The sequence below is a fragment of the Protomyctophum bolini genome (genome assembly GCF_963924005.1).
Source record: "Protomyctophum bolini genome assembly, chromosome: 14".
NCBI lineage: Eukaryota > Metazoa > Chordata > Actinopteri > Myctophiformes > Myctophidae > Protomyctophum > Protomyctophum bolini.
Window position 1 is genome coordinate 16,950,631 of NC_137875.1, and position 20,903 is coordinate 16,971,533.

The 20,903-nt window shown below is 42.5% G+C and overlaps 1 protein-coding gene across 3 annotated transcripts in view; it reads left to right on the plus strand.

Moving 5' to 3' along the window:
* The window catches only part of LOC308328692 (uncharacterized protein), a 37,875-nt gene extending 19,367 nt beyond the window's left edge, over window positions 1-18,508 (plus strand). For all 3 annotated transcript variants that reach the window (XM_080782740.1, XM_080782741.1, XM_080782742.1), the window contains one exon: window positions 12,138-18,508. In XM_080782740.1, the coding sequence (XP_080638866.1) occupies window positions 12,138-17,232 (5,095 nt within the window). In that variant the 3' untranslated portion in view covers window positions 17,233-18,508. The remainder of the gene's footprint in view (window positions 1-12,137) is intronic.
* Window positions 18,509-20,903: the final 2,395 nt, after the last annotated feature.

A 20,903-nucleotide genomic window follows, 5' to 3' on the forward strand; every position in this document is an offset into this window, starting at 1 on the left:
CCAGGAAAGCATTTTTTTTTTTGTCATTTTAGTTTTTACCGTCTGCTATTCAAAAATAACAGATGCACAAGCTTACAGCTGCGAGCTTGTACATCCGCTATTTTTGGACATCGTTGAGAAACATCTTGAAAGTGTGAACTATACTGATTTTTAGAAGGCATTTGTAGAATGGGAATCAGGTCTTAAAGGGTTAACGGAGGGTCTATCTTTTCACTTTGAGGACTGAGTGTTCTAAACATCCCCATCATCTCCTCTGGCTAACTCTTTTATTGCTGCGCTTGTTCAGTGGTAACGTCACTCACAAAGGACCCAGCAGGGCTGTCCTTGCACTAGTCATCTGGTAACACATAGTCACTGTGCCCCGCTCCGCTGCCATACCACAGAGTGCCTTCACTGTCAATGCTAAAACCTCTAGAACCTCCACCGGAAAACACATCACTCTTTCTGATAACTCCTTCATTTCTTTTCCTTTGACCCTTTTGTTTCTTGTTTTTTTTTTCCTTCCCCATTTTGTTCGCCCTTGACCTTTTTTTTTCTTTTGTTTTCTTATTATGTTGACTGGAACATTTGTGAGCCCGAATCGTCAAAGCAAACTAATAAACAGATTCCCAAACGTTGAGCCTTTTTTGTTCTTAAAAAAAGTCGCACACAACTGCACCCCCACCCCACCCGGCCCCCAACATTTATTGAAAAGATGGTGATGTTACCCAAAGCAAGGTCATCAAATAAAGGAGTGGCCAACGTCCTCCCCTCCCCCAACCCATCGTCCTTTAGAAAACACAGCACTGTGCAAGCTCTGCTTACACCCAATTTCCTTCCATCCAATCAGGCGATCGTTGAGAGCGGACGGACAAGTCGGGCTGTTTATGAGGAGCCTACAGGATGGGAGGAGGTGGGAGAATAGCGGCCACTCCGACCATTCTAAGACTTCCCAGGCTCTTGCTTACTCTCTGCACATCAAGGAGGAGGCTGGTCTGTCCCCGGAGAGCGACCCAGAGTCACCTCCGAGCCAGAACCACCGCTCCAGTCCCACTGACCTCTTCAGAAACGGATCTGCGTTCTCCGGCGCACACACTCATTTCGGGGCCTTGCTCAAGCTTAGAGCCAACAGCGAGGCTAGTGAGCATCTTAAAGACCTGCCTCGGTTGCTGGAAGCAGCTGGGCTTTTCTCCAAGTCTCTGTCCTGTGGTAAAGGAACCCTCAGCGAGGCCCACCGAGACCCGGGCCTCTCCCACTCACCTTTTGACCTCAAGATTCCCCAGGTGCGAGGCTTGTCCGCCGGGTTAGACCTGCCCTCGGAGCATTCTGCTTCAGTCTGCGAGGATGGTCTGGGAAAGAAGCTTCGTTCTATACTGCCCAAGTACAGCCGAAAAGGGAGCAACGGAGTTTTCGACTTCCCCGGGGCTGAGAAGGAATACTGGGCTTACGACACAGACAGGCAAGCGTTGAGCGGCAACTATCCCAGCCTCGAGTCTGAGTCAGATCTGGGTTCCAAGCAGCAACCAAGGAAGAAGAGAGGGCGTTATCGGCAGTATAACACGGAGCTGCTTGAGGAAGCGATCACTATGGTCATGGGTGCGAAAATGAGCGTGTCTAAGGCCCAGTCCATCTATGGTATTCCACACAGCACCCTGGAGTACAAGGTTAAAGAGCGCCTGGGGACTCTGAAACATCCCCCCAAAAAGAAACTGAGGCTGCTAAGCCTCAGTTTAGCAGAGGAACAGGCCATTTCAAAGTCCCCTGAGAGCATCGAGGGAGTCCCATACTCGCAGCACACGGTCTCTGAGACATTGGAGTGTGCGTCAATGGAGAACGGGGGAGAGTCGCTCACCACAAGCACCTCCCCTGATGAGTAAAACCCACATAACCATACTAATTTTGAATTTATTTTGAACAAGATAACTTTCATGTTGCATTTGACAGACGGTAACAGAGGCAATGTTGTCTTTCCATCACAGAACTAGTGTGTGATTATTTTTATTTAAAAAAAGAAAAGAAAACTTATTTATTAACTTATTTAATTCGATCTCTTTGTCCTTAAACACTACAAGTGACTCACTACACTCCAAAAAAACAACCCATATGGGATTGTAACGCACTCCATGAAAGAAAATGCTGTTTTCTATAGACTGAATAAATCTATCCCTGTCTCTAAAAAGGTCACCCTAACAATTGGTAATACATAGAATCAAGTCTTGGCGAGTGGCGCCCCTTACTGTCCTCTGCCGGTACTGTTTTCTTTACAAAAGTAAAACATCTTTGCTGCAGATGTGCATGATGTTGAGAGCCTGTAAATAATAAGTTAATGCGGAATTTAGATGTTTTGTTGTAAAGAAAAGGATGTCTTATACTTTTGTGATCTTGCATACAAACACTGGTGGACGGACTTGCTTTTCGTCACTGTTTTGCAAATGACCACCAGAGATTGAAATTGGCCCACCCAATCCCCAAGAAAATATACTGTAGATGCCAGGGCAATATTGTGCGTTCCAGCACCGCAAGATCTCAAATACCTTTTTATTTTTATAGTCCGTTTGTTGGAATGACATGTCCTCTTGTCCAGAGTTTCACCTCCCTCTTTGGTCCAAATCCTAAACTAAGAGCTAACCTTCAAAAAGCACACCCAGATAATTTCCCACCCTAGAAATGTGATGTAGTCTTTCTCTGCACAGTATGAATAGTGATAACGTGTAACTTAATAGCCTTCATCACACCTCAGGATACATTTATTTCTTGGCGTGCGGTATTTGTCAGTGAAAGAATTGTTTCTATCAGGAAAAAAAAATCTGTTGATTTCTATATAAACACAAACATACCTCAACCTTAGATATACTGTATTTGCATATCTCGGTGCCTCATGTTATGGATATTCTCAGTCATCTTAAAAACAGGAAATATTCCATCCCCCAAATCCTCCTTTTTTTAAACTTTTCTTCTTTTGGAGAAAATAAATAAATGTATTCTATTTACTGACAAATACGCACGCCCTTCTATCAGGTGTCTTCACAGCCTACCTTGACCGGTTATCAGTAGCATGTCAACAGAACACCAGTTCAAGCCTTTGGATCTTTTTCTTTTCTTTGTTTAGGGCTTCTCATTTACTGACTTCATGTTTTATATTGGGTACAATTTATTGCCTCTGAAATATCTTGTCTCTTCAACCCATTTAAGACCTCAGTCTGATTCTAAATAATGCCTTCTAAATCCTGACGGTTTTCTGGAAAACTTAAGTTGCTATAAATCTGTCTGTTTGTCGAGTGAAAACCTTGTATGTCCAAAACGGTTCCCTTTAAAAAAAAAAAAAAAAATCAAATGGTGAAAATAGCTGATCTATAACTGTGAGCTTGTAGATCTGCTGTTTTCACTACTTTTGTACAACACTTTTGTTTGAAGTCCAGAAGTGGGGCATTCATTTACAGGGGGGAAACTAATCTTAAATTGAAACGTGAAGATACAAGGTTTCTGCCCAACAACGATTATACGCTATTGGCCTGAATCTAAGAATCTAAATACAATATATATAAATACGCCGTATTGTCGACGGATATAAGACAACTCTGATTATAAGACGACCCTCATTTTTCAAGACTCATTTTTGGAAAAAGAACATTAAATGTCAAATAGTCTCCCCTTTTTTTAGGATATTACCATTGGAAAAAAGATGTCTTATATTCAGGCCAATAGGGTATAGCTAAAATCTAAAATGACGCGGATGCTTTCCCGGATTGAAGGGGAAAAGAAGGTTAAAAATGTTTTAACTTTTCGTGTTTTGAACAACAGAATCATATCGTATCATATAATCACAGCAAAAGCATAATTCAGACCGGCAACATTGTTTTGCCAGACGGTACACTACTACATGAAGGCGACCCAGTGGGCCAGTAATGCAGTAATGTAAAGATGCTTTCACCAGAGGGCAGTGCTGCACTGGACTGCATTGACCCATTACAGTAAATGTAAAGATGCTTTCACCAGAGGGCAGTGCTGCACTGGACTGCATTGACCCATTACAGTAATGTAAAGATGCTTTCACCAGAGGGCAGTGCTGCACTGGACTGCATTGACCCATTACAGTAATGTAAAGATGCTTTCACCAGAGGGCAGTGCTGCACTGGACTGCATTGACCCATTACAGTAAATGTAAAGATGCTTTCACCAGAGGGCAGTGCTGCACTGGACTGCATTGACCCATTACAGTAATGTAAAGATGCTTTCACCAGAGGGCAGTGCTGCACTGGACTGCATTGACCCATTACAGTAATGTAAAGATGCTTTCACCAGAGGGCAGTGCTGCACTGGACTGCATTGACCCATTACAGTAATGTAAAGATGCTTTCACCAGAGGGCAGTGCTGCACTGGACTGCATTGACCCATTACAGTAATGTAAAGATGCTTTCACCAGAGGGCAGTGCTGCACTGGACTGCATTGACCCATTACAGTAATGTAAAGATGCTTTCACCAGAGGGCAGTGCTGCACTGGACTGCATTGACCCATTACAGTAATGTAAAGATGCTTTCACCAGAGGGCAGTGCTGCACTGGACTGCATTGACCCATTACAGTAATGTAAAGATGCTTTCACCAGAGGGCAGTGCTGCACTGGACTGCATTGACCCATTACAGTAATGTAAAGATGCTTTCACCAGAGGGCAGTGCTGCACTGGACTGCATTGACCCATTACAGTAATGTAAAGATGCTTTCACCAGAGGGCAGTGCTGCACTGGACTGCATTGACCCATTACAGTAATGTAAAGATGCTTTCACCAGAGGGCAGTGCTGCACTCGACTGCATTGACCCATTACAGTAATGTAAAGATGCTTTCACCAGAGGGCAGTGCTGCACTGGACTGCATTGACCCATTACAGTAATGTAAAGATGCTTTCACCAGAGGGCAGTGCTGCACTGGACTGCATTGACCCATTACAGTAATGTAAAGATGCTTTCACCAGAGGACAATGCTGCACTGGACTGCATTGACCCATTACAGTAATGTAAAGATGCTTTCACCAGAGGGCAGTGCTGCACTGGACTGCATTGACCCATTACAGTAATGTAAAGATGCTTTCACCAGAGGGCAGTGCTGCACTGGACTGCATTGACCCATTACAGTAATGTAAAGATGCTTTCACCAGAGGGCAGTGCTGCACTGGACTGCATTGACCCATTACAGTAATGTAAAGATGCTTTCACCAGAGGGCAGTGCTGCACTGGACTGCATTGACCCATTACAGTAATGTAAAGATGCTTTCACCAGAGGGCAGTGCTGCACTGGACTGCATTGACCCATTACAGTAATGTAAAGATGCTTTCACCAGAGGGCAGTGCTGCACTGGACTGCATTGACCCATTACAGGCCAACACCTTTTCTGATTTCGGCTGCTCGCCAAATCACTCTGAAAGCCGGCCACTGTCGTCTCCATTATTGTAGTGGTGTGAACTTTGCCACGCACTTGATTTTGAGGGATTCTTTAAAAAAAGAAAAAACGATTAGTTCATTATAACAGCCATTGTGGTCATCGTTGTCGTTGTATATGGACAGCCCTTTTCAAGGCAACACTTTTCTCAGTCGACATATTTTACACCAGCATTCTTTAGATAAGATAATACCTTATTTTACACAAATGAGTAAATAGTGTTCATCTAACTCAAGGGGATGTACAAATGGAATGAAAGTGGGCCCCTAATAAGGTTCCATTTGGTTTAATTTGCACACTTTGAGTATTTTACTACGTACACTCCGGATACAGGATTGTTTTTTTTGGTTGGTTCTCTTACAAATAGCTTCTGAATGGCAACTTTAATAATATAAATACTGTGCTTATCCAAAGGACTGAATCATATCCAGGTGTCGCACTGGAATCAGGAATTTTAGTGCATATGGCTCTTATTATACGTCAGTGTATGCCACGTACACTATCAACAGCTATACCTCAGGACATGCATAATATTGTAATTGGATTGTACACATAATAATTTATGATGATCCTTTTTATCAGGTTGTTCAAAAGCTCTTAACAGATCTTCATATATTTGATTCTTTATTTGTGTTTTTCTTTTGCTTAATTTAATTTTTTTACAGTTCTAAGATGAAAATGTTGTGCTATGAAGTGAAACATGTTTTTGAATACAAAATGATGCTTCAGGTATAAGTAGGTACCTCAGATATATATATATATATATATATATTTACAGACTGTGTAAAATAGTGCAGTCAATGATTGTCAAGTGAAATCTGATCTCAAAGTCAACGCTAAACTTTTGAAACCACTTTATGTACAAACCTATTTTGCAGGGCATAATTCATTTTTTACACTAACGGTGTAGAATCTGCATGTAGACATTATGGGGGAAAAAATATTCGCACTTATAGAGTAAAGTGTATAACGTTTAAATTGACATTGCTAAAACTGTAATGGCTAATGGCTAAACATTTTTACTAGCGGCAGGTTTGATGGACCTAGATTTCAAATGCACGGCTAATTCACTAACCTAATCAATGAAATGGTGTCTTTGTTTAATTACGTAACAGTACATGCACCAGTTCAAACTAACTTGCCCCATAAGAATAATAGGTTGATCTCGCCATGACAATCATTAACCCATTTTGACCTGAGACGAGATATTTGCGTTAAAAACGTTCGCTCTGAAAGAATATATATTCAAAGATTTTAACCACATTTTCACGATTTCTCAAAAATGTCAGATCTACGAGCTTGTATATCTGCTATTTTTCAATGGCTAATGTATAACATAATGCTTTAAACACCAAAAGGGGTTCCCGCCCAGAATGGGTTAAGAATTAATCAAAGGCTATTCATACCCAACAAAAAATTAATGTTCCAAGTTTGGGAAATATAAATATGCCTGTTAAGCACGTGAGGTTTTGTTTTGTGGTGTCTGTTATTTGCCATCATGTGATCAGATACACTTGATATATAATTTTGCAGTTGGCTTATAAACACATTTTAATGTCCTAGTTTACTGTAGCAAATCGAACGGTTTACTACCTCATGATATGGAAAACTGTTAGTTTTCACGTAACATTTCTATGTAGCAGTTTCTCATGTACACCACACACACACACACACACTTGTAAAACCAGATTGATATACACTTCTTCGTACAACGGTAGCGCACACAGCAGAAATGGGTGATCTGACTACAACAGTAGTTCTCAAACTTGTTCGTGCCGCAAGGACTCCCAAATTGATATATATTTGGCCGCGGGACCCCATCTGAAAATGTTTTGTGCCAGGGGCCCCCAGGGTAAAAAGATTTGTGTAAAAAAAGAAAAACGTTTCCAAAAACCTTCAAGATATTTTTTTCAAAAATGGCAGATGTACAAGCTCGCAGTGGCACAAAGTGACGCACTGAGTTTGTACATCTGCTATTTTTCAATAGCCAACGTATAAAATATGGATAAAGGGGTTAAAATGATGCTGTATTTACACATTTTGCAGGGGATCCCCCTGGAACCCCCTCAACAAGGGTCCCCCGGACCACACTTTGAGAACCACTGATCTACAAGCTCTCAACGCATCACATCTATGATGCGCAGTGAGCTTTTAGATTGCCTGTTTTCGGCGTGCGGTGCAGTCATACGACGGAGCATAAATTTGGCATTAGAGAGAAAGCTCTTTTTGGATGAATTTTCACACCACAAGGAGATGTGGAGGCTAGAGATAATGTGCATAGTTACTCTGACATGAGACGGTGAAATGAATCAGAATTCAAGCACGGGTCTAACCCATTATGTAAATATGTCAAAGTATCCTAAAAAGTTTCATGCACCCATTCTTGACTTATATATTTTAAAGGTCAGGTGTTCATTTTGTATCGTCTTGGTGGTTGGCACAGTTAATAATAGTCTGTTTTCTTTTTTGGAGAAACATTTCGGTTCTCATAAATGGGAGTAAGATGTAATTTTGCTTCCTGAATGCAATATCTCTTTGGACACGAGTCATTTCACTCAGGCAGTGTTTATTATTGAAGCTTTTTCTCTCGTAAGTAAGAATGAATGTAAATAGCTTTAACAGAACTAAACGACAAAAAACAAAAAAAGCGCTTATTCACATTGAAGAACTTAATGAAAATATAGATATATATTGCTGATAACGTATATGATTTACCTCGGGTGTGACGTAGGTGAAGGAATTCGATTTTAAATTGTCCTTCACTTTGTTATTACAAGGGGAATTTGTTAATAATGTTTTAAATATTATGCTTAGCCCATTATAACATACCAGTCCAGAGCTTGGCGAATTGATGAGATTGCACAAATGCAAATAGTTTCACTCTTGAGATGCGTAAAGCGCATACTTATGCGGGGAAATGACATAATTTCTTTCTTTTCCTTTTTTGTAATTTAACTTTTGTTTTGCAAATGTACAAAGGAATGAAACTGAGTGTATTTTTGCATGATTGCCAGAGTATGGACTGAAGAAATTGTGTCACTGGGCCACTTGATGTGTACAGTAAGGTGAAAGTAGTCTTTGATGGGGGATGTTGTAATAAAACTACTGGGGTGTATGCAATGTATGTCATGTAGAAACGTGTAGTACACCAATGAAGTAGACGAACTGTGAGAGTCGATGTCATGGATCCATTCAGAACCACCGTGTGTCAATTGTGTCATTAACCACTCTCAACCCGGCATCCCTGTTTTGAGCCATGTGTGACTAAAATGTTCAAATAATATATGTGGCAAAATAGTGAAAAATAAGCAGATCCACAAGCCCCAAACGAGTCTCGACTTAGCTTGCATATCGGCTATTTTGTCCGTTTCTGAAATGGGTCTCGAATGGTTAATGATGTATATCTAACTAAAATGCACTCAATGTCTGAACATACAACGGTTTCCTAACTAGGGTTGGGAAACTTGGGATCATTTAGGATTTCAACGATTCGACTGGATTCCCAACCCTATTCCTCACGTGAACTAGATCCGTTTCTCCTCCCCAGTGTACTGTGAGGTTACCGTCGACAGCTCTGTGTTGTCGTGTATCTGTCTGTTGTCTCATCAAATTCTTGTGGTGGTCTTGTTTTGATTTGGTCTCTTTTTTTAATGTATATAATATATCTGTTGTCACTTTACTATTTGAAGGGGCGGGGGGAATTAATGGCATCTCGTATGAGATCCTACACAAAACGCTATGTGAAATGGAGAGCAAAAACCCTCAGGTATCTAACTTGTACCACCTCATTGTAGTTCAGGTAATATTCCTACTTAGACTGAGCTTGCAGGGATGTATGTGTCCCGTTACCGAAAAGCAAACATGTCTCAGGTTCTGGAGGAGTTGTCGTCACAAATACATTTTTTTTGTGTCTTAAATGGATATCATTGCAATTTATTTAGATTTATTTAGTATCTCCAAAAAATCAGTGTGAGATATTTTACTGCTGCACACGCCCTCTTTGGTTGCGTCGAGCGGCCAAAGATATTACAAATTCACACTTATTGTTTGTATGCAGTAATTCAATATAACTTCAGTTCAGGTAAGATGTTTGCCAGGCACGGTTTTCAGTCTGCAGTCCTCTCTCCGGCTCACAGTGCCTCAAGCAATATAGGGATGTGTCACATTGTATTGGTCTAAAAGAAAATTACATTTGACCGATCGTTACTGTCGGGCGGAAACCTCCTATCTCCATATTCTAACCTTTTTTTCCCTTTTAGTAAATATTTGATCATAATACAAAAGTAGCAGATCGCAAGCTCCAAATGAGTCACAAAGTGACACGTTTCAAGCTTGTGGATCTGCTACTTTTGATGCATTTTTTGCATTTGAATCCAGAAAAGTAATAGTTTTGGACAAGAGATGACGTGCATTTTCAGACATTCTTAACCACTTATGTGACACAGTGTGACACTTAAAGTTATATTCAGTGATTTTACTTAATTCAATTCTTTTTTTGTTTTTATTGTGATAATCCTCCCTACTAGAGTGTGCTGACCATATAAGGAGTTCCTCCCTGTCCCCAGTACCCCTGAAACATAGGTTTCGTTTTTGGCTAGGTGGCCCAGCCATCATCCCCTCCCCCACTGTAGTCTATGCATGTCCACATCTTGTTACCGGGGCGGACCAGGTTCTTTTCTAAATGGGGCAGCTTAGTTTGAACTAGGCCCCTTTCACGCCAGGCATATTGACACAAATATTTGTGTAATATTTCTTCCGTTACAGGTGTAAATGATAATATAATTATAACAATGATATATTCATTTGATTTATAATGCACTTTACATTTGCTATAAGGTGTTAAACAAACGAAACAAAACAATCTGGATCATTACTCAAAATGGAACGGAGCCTTGGCTTTAATTAGTGGCATTGGGGGCTGTTTCTGATTCGCGGACCTCCATCTCAAAAATAGTTTCAGGGACTTCCAGAAGCAAAGAGTTAATGTTCACTATTTTTCAGTAATAGCAGATCTATTACAATTTCATAACGAGGCATGAAGTGACGCCTTGTGAGCTTGCAGCATGTGTGCATTTGAATAGCCAGGGTTTAAATTAGGTTAAAATGGTACACCTAACCTGACTTCGCCAGATTGCGGCAGTATTGAGTTCACCAGTTCCCTCCTCCTGCCTGCATCTGGGATCTCTCAAGCAGAAACGATGAACCTGGAAGCAGCGGGACAAACATTCGATATCTCCATAATAATTTCGAGTTGTAGTCTTATTAGGTTGTGTTTACATTTGCGCTGTGGGAGCGCTTCAATATGTCCTAAGTCTCGTGTTGATCCCGCCTCTAGCAGCCTCATACAGCCGCATATCACTCCGGCCAGAATTGGACCGGAGTACATCATCTCTGCCTGAGAGTTCCCAGACTCTCCCTGCTGGCAGAATGCAAATGTTGTCCAGCAGGGGGAGTGGTTTCACCAGGCTATGGTACACCCCCAAGGGTCACTTTGAGAACGAAGGCCTGACACAACAATTTGTTAATTTGGCTGCCATGCGAAAAGGGCCTGTTGACATTTTAAAAGGAAAAGCGGTCATCTCTAAAGAACCAAGATATGTTTGACATGTTCATGCAACAGTTATCCATTTTCAAAGAAAGAAAAGATTTTTGGCATACTGGTGGGTAGTACACAAAGTAATTGTACTTTGTACAATACCAGGCCTACCTCACAAATGCAAAATAAATATAGGACAACATATGGAATAAATGGGGAAAAACAGGGACACAAACAAAACCTCATAATTATTGGGATTAATCATTTGTCAAACATTGTCTAATTTGATGTTGATGTTATTCCATCCTATAATTTATTATTTAATTACATTTTTTTGTGTGTTTTTGACAAAATTTGTTAAATTTCTTTGTGGTAGAGAACTTAAATGATCACTACATGTTATCCATTGCACTAGATGTTTGATAACGGTTTGAATTTGACAACTTGTTGACAACTTTGCTCCTGATGCGTTTCTTCACAGTGATTTAACATGATCTTGCTTTGTGTTACCATGGGAACTGGGGCATCGTTGCTTAATGTCTCTGTGCATGTGTAAAGGTTACTCGATGTACTCCATAAGGGGGGGAAAAAGCATTACGAAAAGACGAAGAAAAAAATATATATATTGGCTGTAACAATGTCTTTGGTCAAATTCACTGGATAAAAGAATCACTTTTCAAAATCACTTATTCTTCTAATAAATTTATTGTGAAAATACAGATCATGTAGTGTGTGTGTGGTTTACTTTTAATAGATTATACTTCACAAATCAGTTGCTTGAAGGCTCTTGTCTTGTTTGATTATGTCGTTGACTTGTCGCTGCCCGGCAGAAACCTTGTTATTATTAATTATTTTATTTTTCATTGTCATTAGCCATGATGCCGTCTTGACGGTGTCCGACAAGTGGAGATCTGCTATATAATCCAATTTGAGGAAAGACGTTGTGGGTGTGACTATGACATGGCCAAACTAGGGCATCAGTATGACAATGGTTGCTTTTGTCTACGTGGTCTGTTTTAACAGTTTGGCTCAACACCAAGATCGGTGGATGTGCGTTACATTATCTTATTTCTCCGTACAGTGACCACAAGTAATTCATCGGTATCAATTTGAAACGTAATTACCCATACATGTCTGTCTGTTGCAACCGCTGACTCACTCATTTGACTGTTTCCTTTTTTCAGTGAGCCTCCAGAGGTGCATGGTGCAAAGGCAAAGGAGCTGCAGTCGACCTCCACACTGGAGCAGTTTGTGGCCAAACTCTGCCCTCACCATCAGAGACAGATCGTAGATGCCCTGGGCTTCCTTCAGACCGAGGTGAAGGCGTCGGGATATTCCAGCACATCGCAAGCCTCTAACCCTACCTCCTGTAGCCAGGGAGCCATGTGCTCCACTGCGCTGCCCAACCTGGAATCCCCTGGGCAGCCATGTTCTCAGTCCAGGCTTCCTATTACATCCACTCCTAAAGGCATGCTGGATGTCCGGGACTCGTCTCGTATCACTGGCAGTCCTGCAACGGTAAAGAGTGTTATAGACACTGCTATTTCACTGAAAACGTCCATTATTTCTGGCCCTGCTTTGGATCTGCGCACACCTGGATCAGGTAGCACCGCGGGTTTGAACATCCCCGGCTTGAATGCAGTAGATGCAGAGGGCAGCCATCACAGTGACCACGCCCCATCTCTTAAGGTTATAATCAAGTCTGATGGTAAAGCTGACGGTAAGAAGCTGTGCGTGCTCCCGCCCTCACTGTTAACTCACTCTGGCACTTTGGGAGAGAAACAGGGTAACTCGGACTTGTCAAACAGAGCAGAGGCTCACAGTGCTAGACTCAGCTCTGCTGTGAAAAGGCACAGTCAGTCGGGACAATTGCAGCAAGCCAGACAGAGAGGCTCCATTGGGCCCACCAAAGACTCGCAGGCTAAAGTCTCAGTTCACAAGGCTTTCAGCAGCATTCCAATCAACTCCCCAAGGACCGCTAGAAAGACCATGCGGAGTTCCATTGACCATCGTCCCAGGGAGTCTGTTCGTAAGGTCATAACAGACCCAGATCTAGGCCACTATGACATTGTTTATATTGACAAACCAATCACAGAGTGCTTGAGGGAACAGCGGCGTCCCTTCACCCCACGCCGAAATGCCAGGAAAAGCACCAGGGGGCCCATGTACGTAGAGGAAATGTGGGAGCTGAAAACGGTCCGTACCTTAGCCAACCGGAACGACAAGAGCAACTGTCCGAACCCGCTGCCAGAGCTCGTCGCCTCGGTCACCCCAAAACAGATACTCGCCAAACCTGATGGTGTACCCCCTGTAGATATGCCTTTTGCAGGAGGCTGTGGAGAAACTGTTGGCCAACAAATGCCCCCAGAACAGCCAGAAGAGAGGGAGACACCTGGAATGGGGGATGTGGTGGAGGCAGCAGATGGTGAACTGGATGTTTTAGTTGAGACCAGTCAGACAGATCAAAGTCAAGTAGCCAAGGAGACGTCCACTCCCCCATCTCCCTTAAGCTCTCCAACGGAGAATAGTGAAATGCATGTATATGCAGATGTAAACGCAATGCAAGAAGCGGGCGCAGATTCAGAGCAGATTCAGAGCAGGTCCGACGAAAGCCCTGCTTCAGAAACTGCCACTATGGCACCACTTGAGGAGGACAAGGAGAGCAATGAGCCTGACAAGGTTTTGAATAAAATTACTGAGGAAGTAGCAATAGAGACCATGACAGACCAGTCAGAGAATGAACGGGTAAATGAAACGGGGCCCCCGTTGGTTTCAGATGAAGTCCCAAGCAGCGAGTCTGCAGAGCAGCAGGAGTGTGAAACCTTGGCCCCAGCCGAGGGTGATGGAGCTGTGGAAGAAGAGGGGGACAAAAATGAAGCCAGCAAAGATGAGGAACAGCCACCTGAGCCTCAACCAGAGGTGCAGAAAGTCACTGACAATATGGACGGAGAACAGAATCATAGCCCCGTAGCTCCTGCAGAAGAGGAGGCGGCAGTGGAAGTGGAGGTGCAAGAAAATAACACGGTGCAGCCACAGGAGAATGGCACAGTTCAACCACAGGAAAGTGACCCAGCTCAACCACAGGAGAATGGCACAGTTCAACCACAGGAAAGTGACCCAGCTCAACCACAGGAAAGTGACCCAGCTCAACCACAGGAAAATGACCCAGCTCAACCACAGGAAAATGACCCAATTCAACCACAAAACAATGTCACAGCGCAACCAGTTAAGATTGAGGTGGTGCCTGAGACTGAAGAGAATGATGATGACGAGGACTATGATGTGTCCTCAAAGACACTTGATGCACTTCTGAATGAATTGCCACCCTGGCGTCGAAAACGCGGCATGGTCATTACTCTGCCAAAGCGATTAAGAGAGACTAAGCGTGAGATTGTGGGTTATGTTAACGGTCGACCCATATCTGCCTCTGACAGAAGTCTGCGCCGAAGATCGGCCAGTTGCACCCCTCCACCTCTAAAATCTCGAAGACGAGTTCCCAAAAACACACCAGTCGATGCTCCTGTTCAAAATAGTCCCATGCCAAGAGATCTCCCCGAGAGAGATGCATCTGTAAAATCTGAGAATATACCTTTGCTTGTGGATGAACTTTCCCCTGAAACCACACGGAACACAACACGTGCCTCAGGGTCCCTCGTTAAATCAGAGCCAAGAGCCAAACGAATCCAAAAACGTGCAGGTCAGAGTACACACAACACTGATTCTCTTCCCCAAACCCCTGAGTCCAGACGCCCACTCAGATCAGCCAGACTGAAGCAAGCTGAAACTGCTAAGTCGCCGCAAACTGAAACTGCTAAGTCACCGCAATCTGAAACTGCTAAGTCACCGCAATCTGAAACTGCTAAGTCACCGCAATCTGAAACTGCTAAGTCACCGCAAGCTGAAACTGCTAAATCACCGCAAGCTGAAACTGCTAAGTCGCCACAGTCTGTAAATAGCTCTTCTGTATCGGCAAGACCCACTGGGCCACATTCACTTCCATCAGGAGAGGACATGCCCTCCGTCCCCGTTTCTTCTTGTCCTCTTCCTGTTTCTTCCACCCCACCCGTACTTCCTTCCTCTGCTGTCTCTGAATCATCAGATGGATCTGCGGTCCCAGAGAATACTGTCGAGCCGGGTGTTGTAAATCCCAAGTCACCGGAAATGAACCTCTGTGACAAGTGGAAATCAACGGTGGAAAGACGTTTGCCAACCAAACAGAAACTTAGACCGTCAAAGGCTGAAAAGGTCAATGAGGATGAGAATCCACAAGTTAGCAGTCGGGTATCTGGCCCAATGAAAAGTCAGAGTTCTGAAGAGAATGAAACGGCAGAACCAAGTACACCTCTAAGAAGCAAACGGCTTCTCCGCAAGGACACGGAAGGTGGCGAAAGTGTTCAGAGGAAGGCAGCACCATCCTCCCTAGATGAGAAAACTGTGGATGGGGAATCCACCAACTTTTCCTCTCCAGACAAACTTGTGAAAATGCCATTGAGGAGTGAGAGCAGTAAGGCTGGTGTGTCCAGTGAGAACCCACCGTTGAGGTCACAGTTGCCGTTGAGGTCACAGAGACTGGCAACGCCTTCTACAAGTGATCCTAATATAGCAGAGAAACGGAGGGATGTTGCGTCACCTATCAGAATCAAGCCAGAAAAGATAACAAAGATGGCAGTAAGATCTTCCCCGTTTTGTGAAACCTCTGTGTTGTCACCAAGCACGGTAACCTCTGTGATCATGCCCAGAGTCGAGACTCTAAAGCAAACTACTGCTAACAAGTTCTTGGGAGCCCTGAATGGAGAAGAAAACCAACATTTACTCACAAATCTGAACATGAAGTTTGATAAAATGCAGAAAGGCTGGATCCAAATGGACAAAGAGGGCCAGCCAGTGAAAAAACACAGAAACATGTCAGACAGACAGGCAGCCATATGGAAGAGTAAGCGCAGGACACGGAAACCAAAGTCTCAGGACCAGCAGAAGCACTCTCCGGTGCAGATGCTTTTCATGAAAAACTTCAGCCTCACCAGTATTTGCCGCTGGTTCCTTGAGTCAACAGAAACAAAGTCCCTTGTCATCGTCAAGAAGGTGAACACGCGTCTTCCGTCCGAAACCCAGCTCTGCTTCCACAGCTCTTCTGGCATGTCGGGGACATCTCAAGGAGTATATCCAAGTCTGCAGGCAGAGCGCCTTAAGAAACACCTGAAGAAGTTTGCCATTGCCTCCCCTGTGAAGAGCAACCCCAAGAGTCAGAAGCTCATTGCTAAAGCACTGGAGCAGGAGGCAAATGTAGTCAGAGAGAGGAGAGAGGTTTTCTCTGGCACTCGTTTGACTAAGCCATTATATTCTTCAGTCGAAGCTCAGAAGCAGAGTGAAGCCCAGAAGACTTCAGGTAAATCCAAGAACCCAGCTAGCGCACGGATCCTCAGAAAGTACTCAAACATCCGGTTGCATGTTCAGCAAACCTCTGTCAGGCTTAAAGAGGCCCCAACAAAAAGAGCCACAAGTATGAAAGCCTCCAAGTCTGGCTCAAAAACAAACCTCAAATCAACTGTCAAGGGAGAGAAATCACGTCTTCCCGTTAATAAACAAATGAAAGAGTCAAAGATAAGGAAAGGGAAGATGTCCACTGGTAGAAAGGCTACAGCAAAATCTCCTATTCAAGAAAGGAGATCTCCAGGCAGTAATAGAGCATCAAGGGATCTTACCAGGAAAGATACAGATTTTCCACTGAGATCTTCTCCAAGACCAGGTATGCCTAAAAGATTGAAAAACAAGCCTGAGTCCATCAAAAAGCAGTTGGAAACGGAGAAAACGGGGGCGGAAAAGCACACTCTGACTAAAGCAAGTGGTACAAGAACCCAAACAAAGGAATCACTACAAAGTTCAATCACAGAGGGTCGAGTCAGTGAAAGTAAAGGTGCAGAGGTCGCTGTAGAAACCTCACAGAAACACACAGATGTTAAGCCCCCAATCTCACCTGACCAGGTGCTGACCAGGTCACAGAGAAAGATGGAGGCAACCGTCCCTCTGACGGAAAGCCCCAGTTCTGCTTCCAAAAAGTTGTGGACGCCGGTCGCAATAATGCAAGGTGGCAGTCCTAGATCTGCAGCCAAGAAGGTTCAGGAGCCCACACCAACAGGAAGTGGGACTCCAAAATCTGTCACAAGAAAAGGTCAGGTGTCGTCGCCGCCACGGAGTGGGACTCCAAAATCGCCAACAAAAAGAGCTCAGGAGCCTTTACAGTCTCCAGCTAAGCGCACCAGGATGTCTCGTTCAAAATAAGACTTACTTATTGATGGGAGACCACAGAACAGAGGATGATGATGTTTTTCCTCTGTTATGAATATACTCACAAAGGACTACCGGTACAAGTAATTATTTTGTGTACTCTTGTTCAACTGTTTAAACTTTTCTCATTATTATTATTTTGTTTGTTTGTAGGAAAATGTGTTGAAAAAGAAAGTGCTGACACTCGGAATTGATTCACGCTTTCGTCTAGCTTGTGCCGCGAAATGCATTAGGTTTGCTGTATGTGTTCAGGGGCTACATGCAAGCTCCATGCGACGACGAGCAGAGTTATTGTCCCCCCATTTTTTGCTTTGTTTTTCACCACTCTGTAGCACGGCTGGAGATAACATTGATGCCATGTGAAAACCAGTTTTGCAGAATTGTGTGCATGAACGTTTGACGCTAGTCTACGTCAACAGGTTGGCAGCAAATCCATTCACCTTCCACATATTATTTTTGGCCGGCGGCATGTTGCGCATTTAGTGAACACTGGAGAACGGAACTACTCGACATGCATGAACCCAGAAGCATGGGAGAGCGGTTTTAACTGAATACTTTTTGCGTATAGAATCTTTTGGGCCATTGGTGTCTCCAGCCTGTCTTGCAATCAGAGCTTTTTGGGTGTGTAACAGCTGTGACAAGGTGCCTTATTTATGAAGTTTAAGTCAGAATGTTTTGCTATTATGTGAAGCCTCGGTTCCCTTGCCGTTGGCACAGGTTCCAGTTAACACGGATGTGCGTCCTTCCATGTTTGGCAAATGGTTTTCCGTTCCATACCTGCATATTTAATATAATAGTATGCCTCCTTGCTTAATGTGTAAAAGCTTTTGTGTCCAATACGCTGACTGAGGCATTGTCAATTTATTCTGAAGATTTCTATATTCTGCTCTTTTTTTGTTATATACTCATTCCCCCCCCCCCCCCCCCCATGAAGTCCATTTAGTTGTTACATGATGAAGCCGACGGTAATCTCAGTAAATCTCTCTCGCACTGTCTATCTCTCTCTCCATCTCTCTGCATCACAACAAAAAAAGGTTTTTGATTTGTTTAATTTTCTATTTTTCATTGAGGTCGAATTTGACAGCAATTCATGTTGTACACATCCATCGCCATAGTCTGGCCATTAGCATCATTGTCACCTTCTTAAAAAAATAATGACCTGCTTACTGCATGTGTTTATAGTCTTGTTAATGTGAACCGTTGCTAAACTATTTTCTGCCACTCTTGGAGTAGAGATGTTACGTATATGTAAAGCTGAATCCTACTGTTAGGAAGGTTAACCACTTTAGACCTGGCATCCCTATTTTGGACATTCATCTTTCAAAAATAGCTGATCTACAACCTCACAACTGATTGTGATCATAACGCATTGAGCTTGTACGGCCATAATTTATTTTGTTTTTCTTTTTTAATTGAATCAATTTTCATGATTTAGAAGCCATTTAAAAATATCCTGAAAAATGTATTAAAAAAGGGGCTTAACCAGCATCCAGAAAAATCGCAAAGTGTTGCACTGCGTCACGTTGTAAGCTTGTCGATCTGCTATTTTCAGTTAAGGTTTTCCCCAAATGAAAGAAAACGGAAAAGACGTTTGTTAGTATAGTCCCCTGAGGGACTCCGTTCAACCATATAGGTTAACCATAAGTGGTTAAGTAATTCAAGACTATGCATGTACGTTACGGTGCGTATCATTAACCTGTACTGAGAAGCAAAACGTGATGGTGGCTTTTTGACCACTGCAGTGGTTGACAAGGTTTAAGGCAGCAAATCTCGTCTATTGTGACCTTCCATACGTCATTCATGATGCATTACTGGTTGATGCATTAGTACCTCTTCTACATAAGATCATTTAGCTTTTGCCCCAATTAACGATATATATTCCTTAATGGGGCAATATTCTTTTTTTGTTTGAGTGTTTTCTTGTCACTTCTCAATCCATACATACAAGATTTTATTTTTGTTTTATTTACTGCTAGACATTGTTTTCAAATTTCCTCTACATCTGCAATAGTAGCATCCAACATGAAACATTTACCATTTTAGCACAGTGTTATTGTGTCTCTCGCTCTCTCTCTGTCGCTCTCTCTAGGAATTAATCATTTGTAAATGCAAAACATTTAAATCCTGTTTTTATTGTTATTTAAGAATCCCATGTTCATTAGACCTAAATTAAACAACCCACCAAATATCTGACTTGAACATGTTTTATTCTTTACAGTTGCTATTTATAGATTTTGATTTTTGTATATCAGAAAGAAATAACAATTCTTTATTTGTGTTAATCCCAAGAATGATACATCTTTTACGTTAAGAACTTTGTATTTTTGCTGGAGTTGATATAAAGATGTTTGAATTTTACGTTTGGTTTCTTGGGTTGTGTTTCTCGGTTTTATCCCTTACTCAAACAGACTTAATAAACTTAATTTAGTCATGAAGTGTAAGAAGCTACTACATATATTAATTAACCCTTTTTAAAAAGTAGGCCTACTTAATTAAATGGTGCATTTATATAGCGCTTTTATCCAAGGCACTTTACATAGATTGTGCATTACATTCACCCATTCACACACATTCATACACCAATGCAGGCGAGGAAGTAACAGGGGGGATGTACCATGGTCCAAAATGATGAGAAACGAGGCTAACTTTTTTTTTTCAAAATTTCAAAAAACATGGGCTATAACCCATCGTTTTTGTCATTTTGTCATTTTTTTCAAATCTTCAAAAATGATGTAAAACGGCACGCTATAGTATGCCGTACGATATGGGCTATAGCCCACGGTCCAAAATGATGAGAAACGAGGCTAACTTTTTTTTTCAAAATTTCAAAAAACATGGGCTATAACCCATCGTTTTTGTAATTTCGTCATTTTTTTCAAATCCTCAAAAATGATGAAAAACGGCGCGCTATAGTATGCCGTACGATATGGGCTATAGCCCATGGTCCAAAATGATGAGAAACGAGGATAATTTTTTTTTCAAAATTTCAAAAAACATGGGCTATAACCCATCGTTTTTGTAATTTCGTCATTTTTTTCAAATCCTCAAAAATGATGAAAAACGGCGCGCTATAGTATGCCGTACGATATGGGCTATAGCCCATGGTCCAAAATGATGAGAAACGAGGATAATTTTTTTTTCAAAATTTCAAAAAACATGGGCTATAACCCATCGTTTTTGTCATTTCGTCATTTTTTTCAAATCCTCAAAAATGATGAAAAACGGCGCGCTATAGTATGCCGTACGATATGGGCTATAGCCCACGGCCCACAAAATATATTTTAAGGACACAGACACACACGCACTAGGCTACTCCATAAACACAGCTACCACCCAAAGCACACTTTTGCAGGAATCATCAAATCACAAATCATTCGGTTTTTTCAGGATTTCATCCAATAGAGAACACTTTAATCAGGCCACACACACACTCTTCACAGTCCTCAGAAGGAGAGGTTTTACAGCAAGAGATTTTTACGTACAATCAGGAGCAATGCCCTGGCCTCTCTCTCTCCCACCCAGTCACTCTCCACAAACACTCTGCCTAGTGCCTCCTACCCCTAACCCTCTCACCCCCCAATTCTAACCCTAACCTCAATGCTAGCTTTCCTCCCCAGCCACCTCAGAGCATGCACCCGGATCAGAGGCCCCTCCCTAGCGCAGGG